This window comes from Taudactylus pleione, unplaced genomic scaffold, assembly GCF_031769625.1.
Source record: "Taudactylus pleione unplaced genomic scaffold, aTauple2 ptg000182l, whole genome shotgun sequence".
Taxonomy (NCBI): domain Eukaryota; kingdom Metazoa; phylum Chordata; class Amphibia; order Anura; family Myobatrachidae; genus Taudactylus; species Taudactylus pleione.
The window spans coordinates 1,334,323-1,361,309 of NW_028284584.1; the positions used below are offsets into that span (position 1 = coordinate 1,334,323).

General features: G+C 46.3%; 1 protein-coding gene across 1 annotated transcript in view; it reads right to left on the reverse strand.

The window, feature by feature from the left end:
* The window catches only part of AMPD3 (adenosine monophosphate deaminase 3), a 446,942-nt gene extending 420,360 nt beyond the window's left edge, over positions 1 to 26,582 (reverse strand). The window contains exons 1-2 of the mRNA XM_088476082.1: positions 26,148 to 26,582; positions 5,710 to 5,935 (exon numbers count right to left, since the gene is read on the reverse strand). Of these exons, the coding sequence (XP_088332208.1) occupies positions 5,710 to 5,935; positions 26,148 to 26,169 (248 nt within the window). The 5' untranslated portion in view covers positions 26,170 to 26,582. The remainder of the gene's footprint in view (positions 1 to 5,709; positions 5,936 to 26,147) is intronic.
* Between the last annotated feature and the right edge of the window lie 405 nt (positions 26,583 to 26,987).

The window sequence follows — 26,987 nt, forward strand, 5'->3', positions numbered from 1 at the left end:
AAGGGGGCACCAATGTCATCTATAGGGAATGAGGGGGCACTGAAAACATATAAACAAGTATGAGGGGGCACCATTGTCATCTATAGGGAATGAGGGGGCTCTGATAGCATATAAACAAGCATGAGGGGGCACCAATGTCATCTATAGGGAATGAGGGGCTCTGATAGCATATAAACAAGCATGAGGGGGCACCATTGTCATCTATAGGGAATGAGGGGGCTCTGGTAGCATATAAACAAGCATGAGGGGGCACCAATGTCATCTATAGGGAATGAGGGGGCTCTGATAGCATATAAACAAGCATGAGGGGGCACCAATGTCATCTATAGGGAATGAGGGGGCTCTGATAGCATATAAACAAGCATGAGGGGGCACCATTGTCATCTATAGGGAATGAGGGGGCTCTGATAGCATATAAACAAGGATGAGGGGGCACCATTGTCATCTACTGGGAATGAGGGGGCTCTGATAGCATATAAACAAGCATGAGGGGGCACCATTGTCATCTATAGGGAATGAGGGGGCTCTGATAGCATATAAACAAGCATGATTGGGCACCAATGTCATCTATAGGGAACGAGGGGGCACTGAAAGCATATAAACAAGCATGAGGGGGCACCATTGTCATCTATAGGGAATGAGGGGGCTCTGATAGCATATAAACAAGCATGAGGGGGCACCAATGTCATCTATAGGGAATGAGGGGCTCTGATAGCATATAAACAAGCATGAGGGGGCACCATTGTCATCTATAGGGAATGAGGGGGCTCTGATAGCATATAAACAAGCATGAGAGGGCACCATTGTCATCTATAGGGAATGAGGGGGCTCTGATGGCATATAAACAAGCATGAGGGGGCACCATTGTCATCTATAGGGAATGAGGGGGCTCTGATAGCATATAAACAAGCATGAGGGGGCACCAATGTCATCTATAGGGAATGAGGGGGCACTGATAGCATATAAACAAGCATGAGGGGGCACCATTGTCATCTATAGGGAATGAGGGGGCTCTGATAGCATATAAACAAGCATGAGGGGGCACCAATGTCATCTATAGGGAATGAGGGGGCTCTGATAGCATATAAACAAGCATGAGGGGTCACCATTGTCATCTATAGGGAATGAGGGGCCTCTGATAGCATATAAACAAGCATGAGGGGGCACCATTGTCATCTATAGGGAATGAGGGGGCACTGATAGCATATAAACAAGCATGAGGGGGGCACCAATGTCATCTATAGGGAATGAGGGGGAACTGATAGCATATAAACAAGCATGAGGGGGGCACCATTGTCATCTATAGGGAATGAGGGGGCTCTTTTTTTTATAGTGGTAACATAATAGTGTGACAATGCCTCCTGTCAAGGAATATGAAGAGGTGGTAACCCTAATAGCTAGGGATGAGCGGGTTCGGATTTCTGAAATCCGAACCCCCCCCCCCCGATCCGAGTCGGGAACAGAGTCCGGCTCGGGTTTTCCCGCCTGACTCGGAACTGAAATCGAGGCAAAACGTCATCATCCGCCTTCTGGATCTCGCGGGTTTTGGATACTATAAAAGGTCCTCGCGTTGGTGCCATTTTTCACTCCAGCTGTGGTCAGTGAAAAGGGAGGTTGGGAGCTAGGGCTGGCTGGGCTGTGTTGTGATGCTGTTGTCCATAGGGGCTGGCTGGGCTGTGTTGTGCTGCTGTTGTCCATAGGGGCTGGCTGGGCTGTGTTGTGCTGCTGTTGTCCATAGGGGCTGGCTGGGCTGTGTTGTGCTGCTTTTGTCCATAGGGGCTGGCTGGGCTGTGTTGTGCTGCTGTCATAGGGGCTGGCTGGGCTGTGTTGTGCTGCTGTTGTCCATAGGGGCTGGCTGGGCTGTGTTGTGCTGCTGTTGTCCATAGGGGCTGGCTGGGCTGTGTTGTGCTGCTGTCATAGGGGCTGGTTGGGCTGTGTTGTGCTGCTGTCATATGGGCTGGCTGGGCTGTGTTGTGCTGCTGTCATAGGGGCTGGCTGGGCTGTGTTGTACTGCTGTCATAGGGGCTGGCTGGGCTGTGTTGTGCTGCTGTCATAGGGGCTGGCTGGGCTGTGTTGTGCTGCTGTTGTCCATAGGGGCTGGCTGGGCTGTGTTGTGCTGCTGTTGTCCATAGCGGCTGGCTGGGCTGTGTTGTGCAGTCAGTTGTCCATAGGGGCTGTGTCCACTCCAAAGTCTATAGGGGCTGGCTGGACTGTGTTGTGCAGTGTCCCATAAAGGCTGTAGTACTAAAGGGGTGCTGTAGTGCTGTAGTCCAGGGGGTGATCTGTGCATCAGGGGTGCTCCCCCAAAGTGCACTCCAAAAATTTTTTTTTAAAATATACATTTTGTGTGTTTGTGAATTGTGTGCGCAGTAGCAGCACGTGCATCAACAAAGTAGTGCCAAGCATGCGCCTGTGTCATACGTAAAGGGCGGGCTGGCTTGACCGTTAAAGGGTGCTGTAACCCCCAAAGTGCACTCCAAACAAAATAAAAACTTATTTTCTGTGTTGTGGATTGTGTATGCTGTAACCGCACGTGCATCAACAAAGGAGCAGCGCCAAGCGTGCGCCTGTTTCCCATAAGTAAAGGGCCGGCTGGCTCATCTCTTTAAGGGTGGTGTAACCCCCAAAGTGCGCTCCACAAAAAATAAACAATTCTTCTTTTCTGTGTTGTGAATTGTGTGCGCTGTAGCCTCACGTCCATCAACAAAGGAGCAGCACCAAGCATGCGCCTGTGTTATAAGTCTGTTAAAGGGTGGTGTAACCCTCAAAGTGCACTCCACAAAAAATAAACAATTCTTCCTTTTATTCTGTGTTTGTGTGCGAAATGTATGCACAGTAGCCACACGTGCATCAACAAAGGAGCAGCGCCAAGTGTGCGCCTGTGTCATAAGTCTGTTAAAGGGTGGTGTAACCCCCAAAGTGCACTCCAACAAAAGTAAAAAAATCTTCTTTTCTGTGTTGTGAATTGTGTGTGCTGTAGCCGCACGTGCATCAACTAAGTAGCAGCGCCAATCGTGCGCCTGTGTCATAAATCAAGGGCCAGCTAGCTCGTCTGTTGAAGGGTGGTGTAACCACAAAGTGCTCCAAAAAATAAAAAAATACTTTTTTTCTGTGTTTGTGACTTCTGTGCGCTGTAGCCGCACGTGCATCAACACAGTAGCAGCGCCAAGCGTGCGCCTGTGTCATAAATCAAGGGCCGGTTTGGACATCTGGTCCGGACTGAAGGACGTGCCAACAATTTCTGACATGTCTACTGTCACTGCATATGATACTGTCACCACTGACAGAATGGTGGAGGATTACATCGGTGACAGCATCCAAGTAGGCATGTCAGACAGTCTGTACCTGTACTGGCAGGAAAAAGAGGCAATTTGGAGGCCCCTGTACAAACTGACTCTATTTTACCTGAGTTGCCCCCCCTCCAGTGTGTACTCCGAAAGAGTGTTTAGTGCAGCCGGGAACCTTGTCAGCGAAAGGCATAGGAGGTTGCTTCCAAAAAATGTGAAGAATATGATGTTCATAAAAATGAATTATCAACTCTTCCAGGGAGACCAGCCTCCAGAACGTACAGAGGGACCTGTGGTGGTGGATTCCAGCGGGGACGAGTTAATACTCTGTGAGGATGAGGATGTACACACTGAAGAGGGTGAGGAATCGGTGGATGAGGAGGATGAGGATGACATCTTGCCTCCGTAGAGCCAGTTTGTGCAGGGACAGATTAATTGCCAGCTTGTTTTGTGGGGGCCCAAACGAACCAATCATTTCAGCCACAGTCATGTGGCAGACCCTGGCGCTGAAATGATTGGTTTGTTAAAGTGTGCATGTCCTGTTTATACAACATAAGGGTGGGTGGGAGGGCCCAAGGACAATTCCATCTTGCGCCTCTTTTTTTTCTTTGCATTATGTACAGTTTGGGGCCTAGTTTTTCAAACTGCCATCCTGTCTGCCACTGCAGGGTCACTCCTAGATGGACCACGTGTTTGTGCCGCCCACTCGTGTCGCTTAGCATAGTCATCCAGCTACCTCGGTGCAACCTTTTGGACATAAAAACACTATTGTGAGGTGTGAGGTGTTCAGAAAAGACTGGAAATTAGTGGAAATTAAGGTTATTGAGGGTAATAATAGCATAGGAGCAGAAAAACCCACAAATTATGTGATTTTAGCTGTTTTTATGCTTTTTTTCAAAAAAATACAGATCCAAAACACAAAACCCAGAACCCAGAACGAAAAAAACGGAAGGGTGGTTTTGGCAAAACCAATCCAGATCCAAAACATGAAGAAAGATCCAGATCCAAAACCAAAACACGAAAAGTGGCCGGTGCACACCCCTAGTAATAACAAGTACTACTGTCAGTAGAAACAGACCAATTTGCCAAAAGACAGAGTTTCCACAGTGTTGTGTATGTTTAGGCTCATTCCTTTCCCTTCCATGTAGTTCTATCCCATCCATCGATGACCCAAAGTTACTTTTTACCCCTTATAATTTCTGTCAACACAATAACCGCAGAAAAGTCACTTTCAAACCATGTGTAGCATACAGTTGTCATAGGAATCGTCCTCTCCTGTCTGCTCACATCTAAACGCTCATAAAATAAACACAGAACCATAAGGTCCAGTTGCTTGTTCTGATGTGAGTGAGCAATGATTATGTGGTGGGCAGCCAGGCCACGCAGTATGCATTGCTTACATATACATCACATATACACCTCATATACACCACATATACACCTCATATACACTACATATACACCACATATACACCACATATACATCACATATACACCTCATATACACCTCATATACACCACATATACACCACATATACACCACATATACACCTCATATACACCACATATACACCTCATATACACCACATATACATCACATATACACCTCATATACACCACATATACACTACATATACACCACATATACACCACATATACACCACATAAACACCACATATACACCTCATATACACTACATATACACCACATATACACCTCATATACTCCACATATACACCACATATACACCTCATATACACTACATAACACTACATATACACCACATATACACCTCATATACACTACATATACATCACATATACACCACATATACACCTCATATACAGTATACACCACATATACACCTCATATACACCACATATACACCACATATACATCACATATACACCTCATATACACTACATATACACCACATATACACCACATATACACCACATATACATCACATATACACCGCATATATACCACATATACACCACATAAACACCACATATACACTACATATACACCACATATACACCACATATACACCACATATACACTACATATACATCACATATACACCACATATACATCACATATACACCACATATACACCACATATCATATGTCTTAGCGAGATGGAGTTTGGCACCATTTGCATAGTGTGATCCTGCAGTATGAACAGAATGATTAAATGATGGTTTTCGGACTTGAAGGCTACGCCCAATGCAGCAGATGCTATATACAGGTCCTTCGTAGAATCAGAGATAAGACCAGAACTGGAAGGACCCACTAGACCCACTCTGCAGCCATGGGAAGTATGAATTTGTATTTTAGCACAGTAAATTGCTGTGGTTCCCAATATGGAACCAATGTTCAATTCCAAAACATGACATGGAAACCTTGTATGAAAACAAACCTTTTAACGGTCTCAGCAGACTTCTGTTCCGCAATCTCCTTCTCTAGCTCCCTTTCTGTGGCCTCTTTCTGTCCGATAGGACAATCCTCTGGGACGGTGAAAAGGGAGAAGGCATCTTTAGTGTCCTCTTCTCGAAGAACTTTGGCAAAGACTTTCTCAGCCAGAAGACGCACATGTTCATCCACCTCCGAAATACTGAGGCGAGGGAAGGTACGAGGCATCTCTCCTAAACAGGTAAGAAAAATGGGGCGTTAAGCCACAATTTCCATCCACTTAGATATTTTTCTTTATAAGAACACCGGCAAGAGGAGATTAGAAGAGCAGCCGGCTGTTCCCATTGTGTATGACTGATTCATGTACATGGAAAATTCCACATCCCTGAATCTGCTATTGTCCTGTCTCATGCACACAAGGAAATATTTTACATGCTTCTGGGTGAAGTCATTGCGCTAATGTTCTGTAAATTACATCTTTTTCCATGCAAATTACATTTATGCATATTTTATGGAAATTGTGGCCTAACATATAAAGGGAGATGTTGGGAACATTATAACCCAGATTTTGTCCATCTAATCTGCCCATTTCCCTTTGCCTTGGTCTATTTTCAGGAGATTTGTGTTTGTCATAGAACATTTACATTTATTTAATATTTAAATAAATCTGATTTTCCTACCAGATTATTACAGAGCTTCCACTTCACTGAGATTTCCCAACCATTCCAATTAGCACTGACCAATGCTACTATAGAAGTCCCCCCACTCTCTATCAGAGCTCAGTCTCCCTTTCAAGTAATTGGTCTTTTTGGTAATCTTTGTTGGCTATTGACAAAACCAGCAAGTCTTATACTTAGCATCAAAGTCGTGTTTCCGGGCTCACGGTATATTCACATTACCCTAAATAGGAAAAATTCTTCATGCAGAGAAACTCACTTGTTCTCATTATTTAAATCTTGGCTAAAAATCAGTGAGGGTGCGGAATCCCATCACACAGATGCCAAGATAAAGGAAATTAATAGGTTTTAATTTCCATGTCAAATAATGTGGTTGTGTAGTTTTAGGTTTGCCAACATTTATACATTGTAATATACATTTATGTTTCTTCTTTATTTACTGATATTCATGGATGTTCCCTTTAGAAAATCCACCAAAGTGCCCCATAGTATCCTTATTTTATTTTTAAACATGATCACATTGATTAATTGATAATTATTTCCTCCTTAACAAGCTTATGCTATTAGACATGTGGGATCTTGTGTGCCAGACAGAAAACTGAACAAAAAATGCATTAATGTTCCCATCTAAAATCACACTCAACATTAGAAGACCTTCCAAATAAGGTTCCTGAAGCTGTAACAAAAGGCTTCCCACCGTGATATAACGCTATAGGGGGAGTCAGGACACCCCATGGCTTCCCACCGTGATATAACACTATAGGGGGAGTCAGGACACCCCATGTCTTCCCACCGTGATATAACACTATAGGGGGAGTCAGGACACTCCACGTCTTCCCACCGTGATGTAACACTATAGGGGGAGTCAGGACACCCCACGTCTTCCCACCGTGATGTAACACTATAGGGGGAGTCATGGCACCCCACGTCTTCCCACCATGATGTAACACTATAGGGGGAGTCAGGACACCCCATGTCGTCCCACCGTGATATAAGACTATAGGGGGAGTCAGGACACCCCATGTCTTCCCACCGTGATATAACACTATAGGGGGAGTCAGGACACCCCATGTCTTCCCACCGTGATGTAACACTATAGGGGGAGTCAGGACACCCCACGTCTTCCCACCGTGATGTGACACTATAGGGGGAGTCAGGACACCCCACGTCTTCCCACCGTGATATAACACTATAGCGGGAGTCAGGACACCCCACGTCTTCCCACCGTGATATAACACTATAGGGGGAGTCAGGACACCCCACGTCTTCCCACCGTGATATAACACTATAGGGGGAGTCAGGACACCCCACGTCTTCCCACCGTGATATAACACTATAGGGGGAGTCAGGGCACCCCATATCTTTCATCAGCAGAGACCAGCTTCCCACTGGGATATGACAATACAGAAGGATCCAGGACAACCGATTTCCATTCATAATGTGACATAATAGCATTTAATGTTTTTATCTGGTTCCTGAGGCCATGTCCCAACCCCATGGCTGAGTTTTGGGTTGCAGCTGCCCTATGAATTAATGTATGAATACTTCTTGTACTAGTAATAATTATGCACCTAGCATGCCCTGGTCCTTTATTCAACAACCCCATGGAATACGAGCAATGAACACATCTTCTCCTGTACCATATGCAGTTATGAAAGTGGCCTCAGTGACATGAGAGTGTTTATGCAAAGTCTTGTTCCATTGCAAAACTTAGAAGCATCTAGATTTCTAAGTAGCATGATTGGTGCTCCAAGTTTCAAAACTAATTTGTGCCGAGGTATCCCTGGTGGTTCCTGGCAGTGTAGAAAGTCAGTTGGATAATGCACAGAGCATGGCATAGGAGAATGTGTGTCACAATCCAGGGTTTTTTCTGTGTGCATAAAGATCTTTCTGAAAGACAAAAGATTTATCTTTTGAAAATTCCTGGGGCTGTGGTGACAGATATCTCTCATGACAGATTTTTACGAACGAGGAACGATATTGCATGACCTCATTCTGGGAGTGGATTTTCTTATGTTTCTATTCATTTTCATTAAAAGATCGTTGGTCGTTCACCGCGACAGATATTTTTAATATCTGTCAGCGATAAACGATAATTGACCAACATGTTGGAGAGACAAAAGACCCAATATGTCGGCCGCAGGAGTGCGCATTTTTATCGTTCAGAGCCTTTCCATTAGCAGATAAATCGTTCATCGTTCAAATTTATCTGCTAATGAATAGGCCCCTTACTGAGGTCTGAATGGGAATAATAACAGGCAGTCTGTGAATACAGGTACAGTATACTGGCTGGACCCGGACTGGATACACACATCAAAATAAAAAACACTAAAGTCCAAGGTAACAAATACAGTGCAAAATAGGTACAGATGGTGTGATGTCAACGTGGTAACTGGAATAAAAAATATTTTAAACAGGAACTGCGCTATATCAATCACAACAAAAGTAAAGAGTAATATAGGATTATTTATTCAATCTATACTGTATATGCATAATCAAAAATATATAAATATATTGCATAAAAAATAATAAAAAACAAAGTAAATACAATATCAAAAGCCTATGTAAACATGTAATTCCTTGGTGAAAGAATAATAATGATAAAAAAGTCCCAATATCATGTAGAACGATCCAAAATACAATAATCCTCCAAAGATAAAATTGTAATAATGTTCCAAATATATTGCAGGGGAAGAGAACATTCAATTGATACAATTGTATAAGATCAGGAACCTTATCTTTTAATTGTGAAACAATGTCTCCATCAAAGTGCAGTGTGCAATAATGACAGATGTTCCCTAGAAATAGCCACAAGTAGATGGTAATAACACTGCAGTATATAGAAGAAGGGGGCTGGAACCATAAACAAGTGACCAGCTTTGTGCCTCTTATCCGTACTGTAGACTGAAATGAATAGTCACAGGTGAATGATAATGGTGGGTACTTACCACTGCACTTTGTATAATTGAAGTGTTCAGCGCTGAGTCACTGGTCCGTGCTATATGCTGAAGGCTCAGTTCAGAAAGCTCAATGAGACCGACGTCTCTACCCAGCTTGGAGCGGTGCACGTTAGCCGCACTGGACAGCCGGGATCTCCGTTACTCCTGCGGTGACTGTTTGAGGCTGAACTGCATACAGGTGGCTTGTACGCTGGTGAACTTCCGAGTCCACTGGAAAATAGGTACAGATGGTGTGATGTCCCCGTGGTAATTGCTGATAACACGTCCAGAGGAATTGGAATAAAAATAAACAAAGTCCTGGTCAGTTGGTGCAAGGTAAGTAATAAGTAGAGATGAGCGGGTTCAGTTTCCAGAGATCCGAACCCACCCGGATTTAGCAAAACAGAGTTGGATCCAAGCAGGCTCGGAGTTTCCCGCCTGACTTAGATCTCGAAACCCAGGCAAAACGATAGAGTCTGAAATCTCGCGGTTCACGAGCTTTCGTCTCTATGATCAATGTAGTATATAAGGGACCACGCGACGGACGCCATTTCACTCTGGCTGTGGAGACTGAACAGGGAGGGTGGGTAGTGTAGGGCTGGGAGAGGTGCTGGTGCTGTGTCCTGGGTTGGTGCTCATCCATTCTGGCTGGGCTGGTGCTGTCACTGTGCTGTCTGCTGTGTCCATCTGGGCTGTTGCTGATCCATCTGGGCTGTCTGTGCTGTCTGCTGTGTCCTGGGCTGGTGTTTTTCATGTCTGCTGTGTCCATCTGGGCTGGTGCAGAACTACAGATACATCTGGGCTGGTGCTGTGTCCATCTAGGCCCAAGTTCTGGACTCAAAAAAAAACAATATATAGTAAAAAAAAAAATCAATCAAAGTGTCTTTTATATTTTTCTGTGTGTGCATGTGCGTGTGCATGTTAGGCTTAACTGCAGTACCCCACAAGATCCAGCCAGCAACGCAAGTTGCAAGCTAGTGCTGCCCAACTCCAGTCGTGATCAATCTGTGCTCTGGGCTCAAGTTCTTTAGCTGAAAAAAAATAAAAATACTGTATATTGTCTTTTTTTGTCAATTTTTTTTGTGTGCAGGTCAGCCACACCTGGCTGTTGAGAGGCTGCTGCCCAAAATAATAAACAATTTTTATTGTGTGCATGTTAGCCACACCTGTCATCGGCGTAGCTACGCAGGGGTGCTGTGCTGCTGTCTGTCAAGGGGCTGCATGAATATTGCAATGTAAACTTTTTTTTTTAAGTTATTGAGTTACAAAAAGCTGTTTTTTTTATCTTAAACATAGCAGAAATGTTACCCTAACAGCTTATAAAGTAATATGCTCTAAAAACTAAAGCCTATATTTATTTACAAACCTATATAGAGTAGACATCCTAAATTCTAAAACTGTTCTATTCAAAAACATAAACAAAAGTCAGGGAGGCCTCAGAGAACATGAAAAAAGATGCTCTAGGTGCTGAACTTCAAGGGATTTCTCCATCATGATCTGCAGTGTGGAAAGGTTTCATTTACATGTTTTCTATAAAGCAGTTCAAAGTTACAGCCTTCAAAGTGTCTGGCTATAACACCCACCTTTGCCAGGAATTACCAAAGATTATTAAAAGCAAAGGATTCATCTGTCTGGGAATTCATGGATCATATTTGGCCTGAATGCACTAAGACACCCAGTGATTCTGTCACTGTGTTCTGTAGCCGACTTTATTCCTACCTGAATCGCAAACTGAAATACGGAATAGTACGCACAGACAACATGGAGGCCTTTGTTATTCCGCTGCCTCCATGCCAACCAATACCTCCCAGACTACACCCACTGGCGGACCAGGTCTTTATAATGACCATCCCCATCTGTTGCTAGGCCTTCTTCTTGTAAACCATCCATCCTGGACTTCCTGTCCAAAAAGGGTGAGCAGGGTACAGAAAGAGGAGCTAGATGTCCCGGATGACATTTTTTTTCCTTCTATAATAGATGATGTGGAGAGATAAGAGCTTCAGATGTTGGAACAGGGGCTCCCTCCTATTTGGCTTCCCTCCAGAGAGTAGAGCTCTGTTCCTCAGGAAGTGTCTATGACTGAGCTGATAGGTAGGTAGTATCTGATGGTAAACACCCTTCAGGAGATAGCAACCCAAAATCACAACTTTAATAATGTGTCCACTGATAACCAGCCTGATCTCTTAACAGCAACTTACCCCATATGGCCAACTCATAACATGACACCCAGTTTGCAGCCTCCTCTTCCTTATGACACTAATCTAGTCGCCATGGTTGATCAATCAGCCATGTGTGGTCCACCCAATTTTTGGCCTTCTACATTCTTACATTCGCATATCTAAGAAGTGGACAGTGGGAACAATGGCAATTTGAAGGCCATTAACTCTGTTTTTTTTAATGTCCCTGTACAGGTTGGGAAATTCTGTTACAGAACAGAAGGCTTGCAAAGGATTATTTAAGTCAATTGTTTATTTAGTTTTGGAAAGCACGCTTCCTGGTCCCCTTCTGGGATGAAAAAAATCAAATCCCAGGAAGCAGGCATAGCGCTCAAGAAAGAATTCCCAAGAAAGACACAACTTAATACTTAAACCTTAAGTCTGAAATGTTGCATTTGCTGCTCTGTTCCGCTTGTTCACAATCTCTCATATGGTTAAGTGGACAGTGGGAACAACGGCAGTTTGAAGGCCACTAACTAACTATGTTTTTTTATGTCCCTGTACAGGTTGGGAAATGCCTTTATAGAAGATTTGCAAAGCATTATTTAAGTCAATTGTCAATTGTTTGTTTATTTTTGGAAAGCATGCTTCCTGGTCCCCTTCTGGGATGAAAAAAAATCAACTCCCAGCAGCAGAAGCCATGCTCAAGGATTCTTATGTGGCACTTATGTTTACTGATGTAAATGTACTGTATCACATTTTTTTGTAAATGCCTCCTCCCCTCCCCTTCTCCCTCATAAATTTTCTTTGGAATCAAAAAACGAAATAAAATTTACTACCAATCAACCCTTCCTGTCCCTGCCCTACCTTCAACTACATACATATTCCAACTCCCTCAGGCCTCTCTTGAATAGCAAAAGTGTTTCCTGATGTGCCATGTTTGAAGTTGAACTGCCATGTGTTTGTGCTGCCCACTGCCGCAGCTTAGCTTAGTCAGCCAGCTATCTTGGTGCAAATTTTGGGCCTAAACTAGATGAACAAATCAATATTGTGAGCCGTGAGGTGGTCAAAATTGACTGGAAACAAGTGGAAATAAATGTTATTGAGGTTATTAATACTGTAGGAATAAAAAAGGCCCATTTTATGTGATTTTAGCTGTTTTTTTATTTTTTAAGAAAAAATCCAGATCCAAAAACAAAACACGAAAACAAAACACGGAGGTGAGGTTTTGTCAAAACCAACCCAGATCCAAAACCAGGGGAGATCCAGATCCAAGACCAAAACACACGGGTCGGGCACATCTCTAGTAATAATAATGTCCTTTAGTACTCACACAGGGAAGCAGGAGAAAAGTGAGCTAGGATCCAAAGTGGTAACAGGCAGAGATAATTTGGAAATGGTAAACCTGGAGCACAGTCACAGAGGTAGACTAGATGATCTGGCACTGATTGCTCAGTTCTGAGGAGATATACAGCTAGTTCCCAGGTGCCACCCACCGCTGCTTGATTTAGGTAATCAGGTCTGCAATCAAAGTCTAGCCAGGGTGGAATGGGCTAGACAGGCCTCAGGCAAAGAACGACACCAGAGGCAAAGAGGAGGAACTGCAGACCGCGACATTACCCCCTCCCTAAGGAGCGGATTCGAGACACTCCAAAAGTTACTTCCTTTTTTTCCTTTTCTCCTCTTCCAAGAACCTTTAGACCCTTTAGGGATGTCGAGATTATTTCAGAGGAGAATACGTGACTTGGTCATACAGGACCCCCAAGTACAAGACCAGAATAACCGACAAATTCACTTTCAGATTCAGAGTCCACATCCATCGTTTGCAACAACCACTTACTTCCTCGGGTAACATCAGGATCGGGTAGCGTTTTTGTAGAATCTGAATCTCCCAAATGGTCAGAAGGAAAATTTAGTGAAGTATACCCGATTTTCATAGAAACTTGTGAATGTTGTACAGGCTCTGCAGGCCTAGAACTTTAGCATGTGGGAGATGTTATAGAAGCAGTTGGACACTTGGAAGATTGGACTGCCAAGGACACCCAGAGGACTGAGCAGCAGGTGAATCAAAACTTCTGAAATACCGCATCACAGAAGGCTATGGGATCTTGAAGCATTAGATTTTTTGATTCTATGAATTGATTGGCCCACTCCAAGGCTTCCGATCTGAAGGCTAGAAGAAGATCACACACTATCCAAGCTGGAGTGAAAGAGCCCGAGGTCGGTTCTTCAAAGTACCTGATGCATTGGCACATTAAACTGGTTAATATCCCCATCAAAGCAAATAGATGACTGGATATTAGCTGGACACTCAGGGGCTTGAAACGGAACCTCAGATGACTCTGGAAGGGTAGCAGACTCAGATGACCTTGTTTGGGCAGGTGACATTGGTTGGTCTGTAATCTCAGATAGCTGAGCAAAAACCCTGGATTTCTCTGGCTGGGCTGAAATCTCGGACGGCCCAGGCAGGGCAGAAACCCTGGATGTCTCTGGCTGGGCAGAAACCTCGGACAGCCCCAGCTAGGCAGAACCTTCGGAACAGATGTCTGGTACTCCTCAGAACTTAGGGATGGAGACCAACCCCTCTTGGACCTGGACCACGACGGGAACCCTAGGTGGCTGGTTAACCCTGGAAGAAAAAGTAGAGAGCAGCACATGGACTGGAGACTGACACCACGGCACTCAGAACACTAGATGAAACCTCATACACAGGAGGCAAGGGCAAACAGGTCCTCATACCCAAAGACAAGGGCAGACGGGACCTCATGCCTGAAGGCAAGGGCTGAACTACGAAGCGACACAGGTATGGCAGCATACTGAAGGGATGACACTTGAATAGAAGCAGACAAACAAGAGTCCCCAACTGGGAGGGGCAGGCCACTTGAAGCCCCCTCCTGAGGCAAAGCACTTGAAGCCCCCTCCTGGGACAAGGTACTGGAAAATCCCCTCTGGGGTAAGGCATTTGGACTGGGAAGCCTCTCATGTGATGAAGCTCTCTGAGTCCCCTCCTGGGGAATGACACCCAAAGACCCCTCCTGGGCCATGGCACCTGGAGACCCCTCCTGGAGTATGGTACCCAGAGACCCCTCCTGGGGCATGGCATTTGGACTAGGAAGCATCTCTTGGGGCAAGTTACTAGGACTGGGAAGCCCCTCCTTGGGCACTGCACTCTGAGCCTTCTCCTGGGGCACAGTACTCAGAGCCCCACGCTGGGGCACAGCACCTAGAGCCCCACCCTGGGGCACAACACCCAGAGACCCCTCCTGGGGCTGGACACTCAGAGGCACCTCCAGGCATGAAGCACTGTAAACCTCCTCTAGGGCTGAGGAACGAGAGACCCCTCCTGGGGCTTTGGCACTCAAGATCCCTTCTTGAGCTGTAGCACCCTTGCGAGGTAAAGCAGGCTTCAAATTCCTTTTAGGAGTGGCAGTCAATAGTCCCTTCTTGGGACAGGCAGGCTCCGAACCCCCACTTGGGACTGGAAACTCGGAACCCCCACTTGGGGCTGTAAACTCGGAACCCCCATTTGGGGCTGCAAACTCGGAACCACCACTTGGGGCCGACATTCTGAATCCTCACCTAGGATTTTGGCACTGGAGACCCCTCTTGAAGTTTTGGCACCGACATCCTTTCCTGGGGCTTTGGCTCTAGTACTCCCTTCTGGAGCTTTGGCACAGATGGCCCCTCCTGGGATTATGCCATTTGTGTGAGGCATATCATGCTCAGACCTCCTTTCAGGGGCAGCACACAAAAATCCCTCCTTGAGACCAGCAGATATGGAATTCCCAGTTGGGATGGAGACTGGAACCACAGGACTGAGGACACATGGGACTGGGGTTGTACCCCAACACAGGAAACTCAGGTTGGCACTCCAACACTGGTAACTTTGGCAACACGGAGGCCAGACTGGACAGAAGCAGGACCCACAGCAGAGTTTTGAACACCATTCCTAGGCTTGCGAGTGGGACACCACTGAATAAAATGTCCTGACCAACCGCAATAGAAACAAAGTCTGTTATTTCTTCTATAATTTCGTTCTGCTTCAGAGAGACTGGGTCATGGGAAACTCCGAAACTTGCCGTGGCTCTGTACAGAGGAAGAATGTCCAGTGTTCATGGTTCCAAATTCACAGAACTTTTCTCCTGATAATATTTTGATGGGGTCTGGTAGTCTCCCCAAAATATCAGGTAGTACAAAAAGTATCTCAATTGACAAGGTTTGAAATTGAATCATTTTCCTCTGAAATCAGCCAGCAGTGTTGAGTCCATGAATTGCATCAGCTCAGGTGACAGAGGGTTAACTTGTAATGAAGACATTTTATGACACGTAATTAACCTCAAAGCTTCAGCACCCGTTTTTTGGGCCAGGTCATACTGTCACAATCCCCAAGGTTTTTTGTATGTGCTTGTGCATGAAGTACTCGAAATAAGGTGAAATACTGCTGTCGGAATCCAGATAGCGGCAGCCCGGCAAGGGTGAAAATCCAGATCGTAAATTAAGGTAAGTATCTCTAACCTTTGTAACCCTCCCTTAGGGGTGCCTAACCCTAACCTCCCCCTCGGCTGTCCGCACCCAGCTCACATTCGATCGGGATGCCGGCTCCTGATGTAGGTAAAATGACAGGCATTGGGATTTCGACGCCTGTCATTAGACCCTTGCCGGGATGCCGATGGTCGACATTCAGACAGTCGCCATCCCGACTGCATACCCTGCTGTCAGGTGTAATGAAATAATAATAATTTATTTAGCAACAAGGGTGACTCATGAATGCAGGAATGGTCAGGTTTGAACAGAACAGTACAGAATTAATGCAGACGGATAATCACTGAAAATGGACAAAGTTCTGTTTGCTGATTTAGATGAACAGTTACTGAGGTCTGAATGGGAATAATAATAACAGGCAGTCTTTGAATACAGGTACAGTATACTGGCTGGACCCAGACTGGATACACACATCAAAATAAAACACTAAAATCCAAGGTAGCAAATTGTCAGGACCCGGACTATCAGACTGTGACTGAGTCCAAGGGCGTCTGTGCCTCACATGCCCAGATTCAATGCAACCTCTGGCGCGCTCGCCTTGGTCGCGTGTGGGGACAGCCGCGACAAGTTACTTAGCTCTGTCTGAGTGATGTCCGCCTCTGTGTCTTCCGTTTGCTGGTATGTCCTGTGGTTTCAGCCAATATCTTCCAGTGTATTGGCGCGGCCATATTCAGTCAGGTGGTGTATAGATCGCTAATACTAAAGTCCCTTGTGGTCAGCTGTCTACATGCTCCAATCAACATTAGACACTAGGTATAAAAGTTCATCACAGACACTCAGTCCGTGTCTGTGCAACGTCTCCTCTAGGTCTCCTTTTGGCTCCTGCCAGATCTCCGTTCTATACTGTTCCTGTTGTTGTTACACTGAACGGTGCTCAGCCCCTGCTCTACAACATAGCTATACGAAGCAAAACTCAGCACCCTTTTGTTTTGAACTCTTGTTGTTTATCACGTTTTCCCTAAAGAGACTCAGGAGCTCATTCAGAGTCGGTCGTGAGCGCTGAGCGCTCACAACCGACTCGATGTTGCCCCACAGCGCCGGCTCCGTCGTGCCCTAGGGTCTGGTCGTAAGCCCTGATGGTCGCGATGGTCTTGACCATCGCGACCATCACCCACGTCAGTTGTTAGAGCTGTGGGTGTTAACCCATAGCTTAACGATCAACAAGGAGGCGGCCGTTCAGGATGCAAGCGGCCGCCCTGATTCAGAGCGACAGCTTACATCTAAAGACCACCTCTGAATGAGGCCCTCAATTCTCCCAGCACTTGTATTTAGCTCATCACTGGGTTCAGCCCAGCACCTGCACTCAGCTCATCACTGGGTTCAGCCCAGCACCTGCACTCAGCTCATCACTGGGTTCAGCCCAGCACCTGCATTCAGCTCATCACTGGCTTCAGCCCAGCACCTGTACTCAGCTCATCACTGGCTTCAGCCCAGCACCTGTACTCAGCTCATCACTGGCTTCAGCCCAGCACCTGTACTCGGTTCATCACTGGCTTCAGCCCAGCACCTGTACTCGGTTCATCACTGGGTTCAGCCCAGCACCTGTATTCAGCTCATCACTGGGTTCAGCCCAGCACCTGTATTCAGCTCATCACTGGGTTCAGCCCAACACCTGTACTCGGTTCATCACTGGGCGCTGTCCAGCACCTGTATTCAGCTCATCACTGGGTTCAGCCCAGCACCTGTATTCAGCTCATCACTGGGTTCAGCCCAGCACCTGTATTCAGTTCATCACTAGGCGCTGTCCAGCACCTGTACTCAGCTCATCACTGGCTTCAGCCCAGCACCTGTACTCAGCTCATCACTGGCTTCAGCCCAGCACCTGCACTCAGCTCATCACTGGGTTCAGCCCAGCACCTGCATTCAGCTCATCACTGGCTTCAGCCCAGCACCTGTACTCGGTTCATCACTGGCTTCAGCCCAGCACCTGTACTCAGCTCATCACTGGCTTCAGCCCAGCACCTGTACTCGGTTCATCACTGGGTTCAGCCCAGCACCTGTATTCAGCTCATCACTGGGTTCAGCCCAGCACCTGTATTCAGTTCATCACTGGGTTCAGCCCAGCACCTGTATTCAGCTCATCACTGGGTTCAGCCCAGCACCTGTACTCAGTTCATCACTAGGCACTGTCCAGCACCTGTATTCAGCTCATCACTGGGCGCTTTCCAGCACCTGTACTCAGTTCATCACTGGGTTCAGCCCAACACCTGTACTCGGTTCATCACTAGGCGCTGTCCAGCACCTGTATTCAGCTCATCACTGGGTTCAGCCCAACACCTGTACTCGGTTCATCACTGGGCGCTGTCCAGCACCTGTATTCAGCTCATCACTGGGTTCAGCCCAGCACCTGTATTCAGTTCATCACTAGGCGCTGTCCAGCACCAGTACTCAGCTCATCACTGGGTTCAGCCCAGCACCTGTACTCAGCTCATCACTGGCTTCAGCCCAGCACCTGCACTCAGCTCATCACTGGCTTCAGCCCAGCACCTGTACTCGGTTCATCACTGGGTTCAGCCCAGCACCTGTACTCAGCTCATCACTGGCTTCAGCCCAGCACCTGTACTCGGTTCATCACTAGGCGCTGTCCAGCACCTGTATTCAGCTCATCACTGGGCGCTTTCCAGCACCTGTATTCAGCTCATCACTGGGTTCAGCCCAACACCTGTACTCGGTTCATCACTAGGCACTGTCCAGCACCTGTATTCAGCTCATCACTGGGTTCAGCCCAACACCTGTACTCAGTTCATCACTAGGCGCTGTCCAGCACCTGTATTCAGCTCATCACTGGGTGCTTTCCAGCACCTGTATTCAGCTCATCACTGGGTTCAGCCCAACACCTGTACTCGGTTCATCACTAGGCACTGTCCAGCACCTGTATTCAGCTAATCACTGGGTTCAGCCCAGCACCTGTACTCAGTTCATCACTAGGCGCTGTCCAGCACTTGTATTCAGCTCATCACTTGGTTCAGCCCAGCACCTGTATTCAGTTCATCACTAGGCACTGTCCACCACCTGTATTCAGCTCATCAATAGGCGCTGTCCAGCACCTGTATTCAGCTCATCACTGGGTTCAGCCCAGCACCTGTATTCAGCTCATCACTAGGCGCTGTCCAGCACCTGTATTCAGCTCATCACTGGGTTCAGCCCAGCACCTGTATTCAGTTCATCACTAGGCGCTGTCCAGCACCTGTATTCAGCTCATCACTGGGTTCAGCCCAGCACCTGTATTCAGCTCATCACTAGGCGCTGTCCAGCACCTGCATTCAGCTCATCACTGGGTTCAGCCCAGCACCTGTATGCAGTTCTTCAGTAGGCGCTGTCCAGCACCTGCATTCAGATCATCTCAGGGCTCAACCCTGCTTCTATCTACAGACGCATCTCAGGTCTCAATCCTGCACTTGTCTACAGATGCATCTCTGGACTCTACCCAGCACCTATCACCAGTCAAGTCTCTGGGTTCAGCCCAGCAACCGAATTCATACAGTACTAGACTTATTTATTTTTTCTAGTGTCTTTTGGATTTTCACAGTAATTCCTCAAGATATCTAAGATAAATACCCCTTCCTTTATTCATACAACCTGGGTCAGTCCTCATTTCTAACATTTCCTATCACTGTTACTCTATGCGGAACACTTACCTAAAGCCTCCACTTTTTGTGCTCCCAGAATTTTCTCCAGTTGAGTCTGAGCCTCCGCAGGAGGTCCAATTTTCTACAGTCATGACACAAATTCAGTGCAAAATACAGATGGTGTGATGTCGATGTTGTAATTGCTGATAACAAATCCAGAGGAATTGGAATGCAAATAAACAAAGTCCTGGTCAGTTGGTGCAAGGTAAGTAATTGTCACAAGCTGCCGCCCTGCCAATGCTGTGAGGGGTGAACGCCAGACAAGCGTTCGCTGAAGTCTCCTCCTTCCTCCTGTTAGGATCTGTGGTAGCATTATTGTTTGCAGTTCCAGTCTTGGTTGCTGCTGAGGCTTTACACTAATTACTGCCTGTCTGTGTGCAGTATCAGGTGCACACATTGATTATCCTGTCTGTGCCCAGCCCAGGTGCTCAGTAACCTATCATTAGGGAGGCTGGCTCTGGTTGGGCCCTGTTTCTGTTAAATTCCAGCCAGCCCTTCACTCCATGCCGGTGATAGAGTTTTGTGTTTCCGGTTTGTGACTGTGTCTCCTGTACGCCAGTAGAGTTCCAGTGTTCCAGTCTCTCCATTGTTCCAGTTGTGTTATATTTTTCCTGCCGTTGTGTTCCATCCAGGCGGCACGATCTGCATTCCATCAGCTGTGTGTTGCACGAGTCATCCTGGCAGCAGAGCGTGCATCTCTGCGCTCAGCTACGTGTGTCATCCTAGCGGTACAGAGGGCAGGCCTTGGCGCACGTTGGTGTCCATCGGCTTGTGTCAACCAGGCGACATTAGCCGCACTTTAGCGTGCTCAGAGCGCTATACTGCTATATATGCTATATGGCAACATTGGCCATAGTTTAGCGTCCCAATTGCACAATCCAGTATTGTTACACCAATGTCAACCCGGCGACATTGGCCGCACTCCAGTGTCCTTGTTGTGTAATTCAGCGCGCCTGCACCAGTGTCAACTCGGCGTCACGTTACCTCCTTGTACTCACCTGGTCCGAGATTTAGCAGCCTTCAAAGCTGCCTCCACAGCCCAAAGTCTGCATCTCACCTTCAGCCCTCAGGTGGCAACTAGCCCTCCAGGCCTGATCTGAGAGGTTGCTATCCTTCACCCCGGCTGCACCATATTCTGTACATACTTACCTACTATTGAAAAAGCTTTTCAGGGAGATTGTAAGACACCTATGAGCCCGCGTTACAGCGGACATGTACTGCTACATCTGAGAGGCATGTCATACATGTGATAGGCGTGTACGGCTACATCTGAGAGGCGTGTCATACATGTTATAGGCATGTACTACTCAACCCGAGAGGCGTGTCATACATGTGATAGGCGTGTACTGCTACATCTGAGAGACGTGTCATACATGTGATAGGCATGTACTGCTCAACCCGAGAGGCGTGTCATACATGTGATAGGCGTGTACTGCTCAACCCGAGAGGCGTGTCATACATGTGATAGGCGTGTACTGCTACATCTGAGAGACGTGTCATTCATGTGATAGGTGTGTACTGCTACATCTGAGAGACGTGTCATACATGTGATAGGCGTGTACTGCTCAACCTGAGAGGTGTGTCATACATGTGATAGGCGTGTACTGCTACATCTGAGAGGCGTGGCATAAACCTGACCAAATGTAAACCAGTCCCATAACAGTCAGTAATATCTACTTGGTGATGAAAACACACTGATACATTACAGAAAATGTTACCATAGGGATCATTGTGCCTTATACCCAATGCAGGGAATTATACTAATGCATGTAGCCATAGGGATCATTGTGCCTTATACCCAATGCAGGGAATTATACTAATACATGTAGCCATAGGGATCACTGTGCCTTATACCCAATGCAGGGAAATTATACTAATATATGTAACCATAGGGATCATTGTGCCTTATACCCAATGCAGGGAAATTATACTAATACATGTAGCCATAGGGATCATTGTGCCTTATACCCAATGCAGGGAAATTATATTCATGCATGTAGCCATAGGGATCATTGTGCCTTATACCCAATGCAGGGAAATTATACTAATACATGTAGCCATAGGGATCATTGTGCCTTATACCCAGGGAAATTATACTAATGATCCCATTTGAATGTATATATCTATTTTTTTTTTAATATAAGAGCTTCATAATGGGGGTAAGGTGCAATCAGGAAGATTGTAACAATGAGGGAGAGTTGGCATGTATGAATCCATTTAAAATAATGCAGATTGCTTTGTGTATACACCAGGCCTGATCTGAGAGGTTGCTATTCTGGACCCCGGCTGCACCATATAACATAATGCAGATTGCTTTGTGTATACACCAGGCCTGATCTGAGAGGTTGCTATTCTGGACCCCGGCTGCACCGTATAACATAATGCAGATTGCTTTGTGTATACACCAGGCCTGATCTGAGAGGTTGCTATTCTGGACCCCGGCTGCACCATATAACATAATGCAGATTGCTTTGTGTATACACCAGGCCTGATCTGAGAGGTTGCTATTCTGGACCCCGGCTGCACCATATAACATAATGCAGATTGCTTTGTGTATACACCAGGCCTGATCTGAGAGGTTGCTATTCTGGACCCCGGCTGCACCATATAACATAATGCAGATTGCTTTGTGTATACACCAGGCCTGATATGAGAGGTTGCTATTCTGGATCCCGGCTGCACCATATAACATAATGCAGATTGCTTTGTGTATACACCAGGCCTGATCTGAGAGGTTGCTATTCTGGACCCCGGCTGCACCATATAACATTGCTTTGTGTATACACCAGGCCTGATCTGAGAGGCTGCTATTCTGGACGCCGGCTGCACCATATAATATAATGCAGATTGCTTTGTGTATACACCAGGCCTGATATGAGAGGTTGCTATTCCGGACCCCGGCTGCACCATATAACATAATGCAGATTGCTTTGTGTATACACCAGGCCAGGTCCTAGAGGTTGCTATTCCGGACCCCGGCTGCACCGTATAACATAATGCAGATTGCTTTGTGTATACACCAGGCCTGATCTGAGAGGTTGCTATTCTGGACCCCGGCTGCACCGTATAACATAATGCAGCTTTGTGTATACACCAGGCCTGATCTGAGAGGTTGCTATTCTGGACCCCGGCTGCACCGTATAACATAATACAGATAGATTGCTTTGTGTATACACCAGGCCTGATCTGAGAGGTTGCTATTCTGGACCCCGGCTGCACCGTATAACATAATACAGATAGATTGCTTTGTGTATACACCAGGCCTGATATGAGAGGTTGCTATTCTGGACCCCGGCTGCACCATATAACATAATGCAGATTGCTTTGTGTATACACCAGACCTGATCTGAGAGGTTGCTATTCTGGACCCCGGCTGCACCATATAACATAATGTAGATTGCTTTGTGTATACACCAGGCCTGATCTGAGAGGTTGCTATTCTGGACCCCGGCTGCACCGTATAACATAATGCAGATTGCTTTGTGTATACACCAGGCCTGATCTGAGAGGTTGCTATTCTGGACCCCGGCTGCACCATATAACATAATGCAGATTGCTTTGTGTATAAACCAGGCCTGTTCTGAGAGGTTGCTATTCTGGATCCCGGCTGCACCATATAACATAATGCAGATTGCTTTGTGTATACACCAGGCCTGATATGAGAGGTTGCTATTCTGGATCCCGGCTGCACCATATAACATAATGCAGATTGCTTTGTGTATACACCAGGCTTGATCTGAGAGGTTGCTATTCTGGACCCCGGCTGCACCATATAACATTGCTTTGTGTTTACACCAGGCCTGATCTGAGAGGCTGCTATTCTGGACCCTGGCTGCACCATATAATATAATGCAGATTGCTTTGTGTATACACCAGGCCTGATATGAGAGGTTGCTATTCCGGACCCCGGCTGCACCGTATAACATAATGCAGATTGCTTTGTGTATACACCAGGCCTGTTCTGAGAGGTTGCTATTCCGGACCCCGGCTGCACCGTATAACATAATGCAGATTGCTTTGTGTATACACCAGGCCTGATCTGAGAGGTTGCTATTCTGGACCCCGGCTGCACCGTATAACATAATGCAGCTTTGTGTATACAGCAGGCCTGATCTGAGAGGTTGCTATTCTGGACCCCGGCTGCACCGTATAACATAATACAGATAGGTTGCTTTGTGTATACACCAGGCCTGATCTGAGAGGTTGCTATTCTGGACCCCGGCTGCACCATATAACATAATGTAGATTGCTTTGTGTATACACCAGGCCTGATCTGAGAGGTTGCTATTCTGGACCCTGGCTGCATCGTATAATATAATGCAGATTGCTTTGTGTATACACCAGGCCTGATCTGAGAGGTTGCTATTCTGGACCCCGGCTGCACCATATAACATAATGCAGATTGCTTTGTGTATACACCAGGCCTGATCTGAGAGGTTGCTATTCTGGACCCCGGCTGCACCATATAACATAATGCAGATTGCTATGAGAGCTTCTTGGAATGTGATAACTGTGGAGTGTAAACACTCTGTCACCGCGTCTAATATACAAACCAGCGTGAAGATGACAGTGCTATTGGCAACAGCCCAGAAACACTGACACACACACTGCAGAGCTGGTGGAACAACAAGCTGGCTCTGTATTACCATTAACCTATACGAATATTGTATATTATACACTGAGACTTGCTCTTGATACGGACGTTGTAACATTAGCAGCATTCGGGTGACCAAAAGTAGTTACACAACCTACAGGAAAGTGTTGAAGTGTCAAAATATAATTCTCCGGAAGTGAATGGGGAACAGCTTAGTCTAATTATTGTAGTGTTTGGTTCCTGAAATTACTATCAATGTAGACAATACAAATGCAAATATAGGAAACATACATATAAATACAATCATGCAATACAACTACCACCGAGAGACTCAGAATGTTGCATGTGAATTATTACCACAAGACAATACATTAGACACACCTATGAGCGCGGTAGTAAAGTAGGCATGTACTGCTACATCTTAGAGGCGTGTCATACATGTGATAGGCGTGTACTGCTACATCTTAGAGGCGTGTCATACATGTGATAGGCGTGTACTGCTACATCTTAGAGGCGTGTCATACATGTGATAGGCATGTACTGCTACATCTGAGAGGCGTGTCATACATGTGATAGCCATGTACTGCTTCATCTGAGAGGTATGTCATACATGTGATAGGCATGTACTGCTACATCTGAGAGGTGTGTCATACATGTGATAGGCATGTACTGCTACATCTGAGAGGCGTGTCATACATGTGATAGCCATATATATAGCCATATATTGTTACATCTGAGAGGCGTGTCATACATGTGATAGGCATGTACTGCTACATCTGAGAGGCATGTCATACATGTGATAGGCATGCACTGCTACATCTCAGAGGCATGTCATACATGTGATAGCCATGTACTGCTACATCTGAGAATCGTGTCATACATGTGATAGGCGTGTACTTCTACATCTGAGAGGCGTGTCATACATGTGATAGGTGTGTACTGCTACATCTGAGAGGCGTGTCATACATGTGATAGGTGTGTACTGCTATATCTAAGAGGCATGTCATGCATGTGATAGGCATGTACTGCTACATCTGAGAGGCGTGTCATACATGTGATAGGTGTGTACTGCTACATCTGAGAGGCGTGTCATACATGTGATAGGTGTGTACTGCTATATCTAAGAGGCATGTCATGCATGTGATAGGCATGTACTGCTACATCTGAGAGGCGTGTCATACATGTGATAGGTGTGTACATCTGAGAGGCGTCTCATACATGTGATAGGTGTGTACTGCTACATCTGGGAGGCGTGTCATGCATGTGATAGGCGTGTACTGCTACATCTGGGAGGCGTGTCATGCATGTGATAGGCGTGTACTGCTACATCTGGGAGGCGTGTCATGCATGTGATAGGCATGTACTGCTACATCTGGGAGGCGTGTCATAATACTGACTTACATCCAAATGTAACCAAGCCCCAAAGCAGTTACTAAGATCTATATGTGGATGAAAACTGATACTTTTTAGAAAAGACATGTAGCCATAGGGGTCATTGTGTCTTATACCCAATAATACTAATCATCCCATTTGAATATCTATCTGTGTTTTCTTTTATATAACAGCTACATAATGGGGGTAAGGTGTAATCAGGGAGATTGGTCAGTATGATATGTACCAAGCAGTTAAGATCACAGAAATTATTGTTGAATCCAAATGAGGAAATAGGAGACGGAAGTTGTAGAAACTCAACGTTCTGGTCTGTATCACACAACAGTATATGACATAACACTGCTATTGTGTCAGCTGACGTTTGTAGTTAACCTTCTAGTACCCAGTATTATCTCTGCGGGAAGGAATAGTGTTGGGATATGGAGAAAAGAAATGAGCATTGATTAAATGACATTTGCTTGTTAGAGTCTTACAGTAAGTCTACAGCATGAGCCTGAGCGTAGTCTGTGTACTTACCTAGCGAGCCAGGGACAGCCATTACAAAGGCCACTGATCACAGATGAGATAAACAGTCTTATTTCAAGTGAAATTAACTCAAGGACAGGTAAGGTTCTATTATAGGTGACCGGTAAGTCCTCCTGTACAGTAGGTGAGCCCAGTCCCAAGATAGCCAAGTGCTGCTTTGCAATAAGTGAGGACAGTCCTGTGGGAGATCAGTGCTGGTACAGCAGATCCGTGCAGACCCGTGGAAGGTTGGTACTGCTCTACAGCAGGTGAAGACAGTAGGTGGTAAATAAGTTCTCTACACCTGGTGATGGCAGTCCTGTTAGAGGTAGGTATTGTTGTACAGCCGGTGAGGACAGTCCTGTGGGAGGAAGGTGGTGCTGTACAGCCGGCGAGGACAGTCCTGTGGGAGGAAGGTGGTGCTGTACAGCCGGTGAGGACAGTCCTGTTGGAGGAAGGTGGTGCTGTACAGCCGGCGAGGACAGTCCTGTGGGAGGAAGGTGGTGCTGTACAGCCGGTGAGGACAGTCCTGTGGGAGGAAGGTGGTGCTGTACAGCCGGCGAGGACAGTCCTGTGGGAGGAAGGTGGTGCTGTACAGCCGGCGAGGACAGTCCTGTTAGATGTAGGTATTGCTGTACAGCCGGTGAGGACAGTCCTGTGGGAGGAAGGTGGTGCTGTACAGTAATTAAGGACAGTCCTGTGGGGATTGAGTCCCTGGGAAGCTTGGCTGATGTTCTCCTTCCTCTGTCTCCTCTCACACTGAGCTCTGCTGTCACTGCAGGGATGTGTTATACTGAGACACCACAGGTCATACTGAGAATTGTAAAGATGGAGAGAATACTATCGGACTGA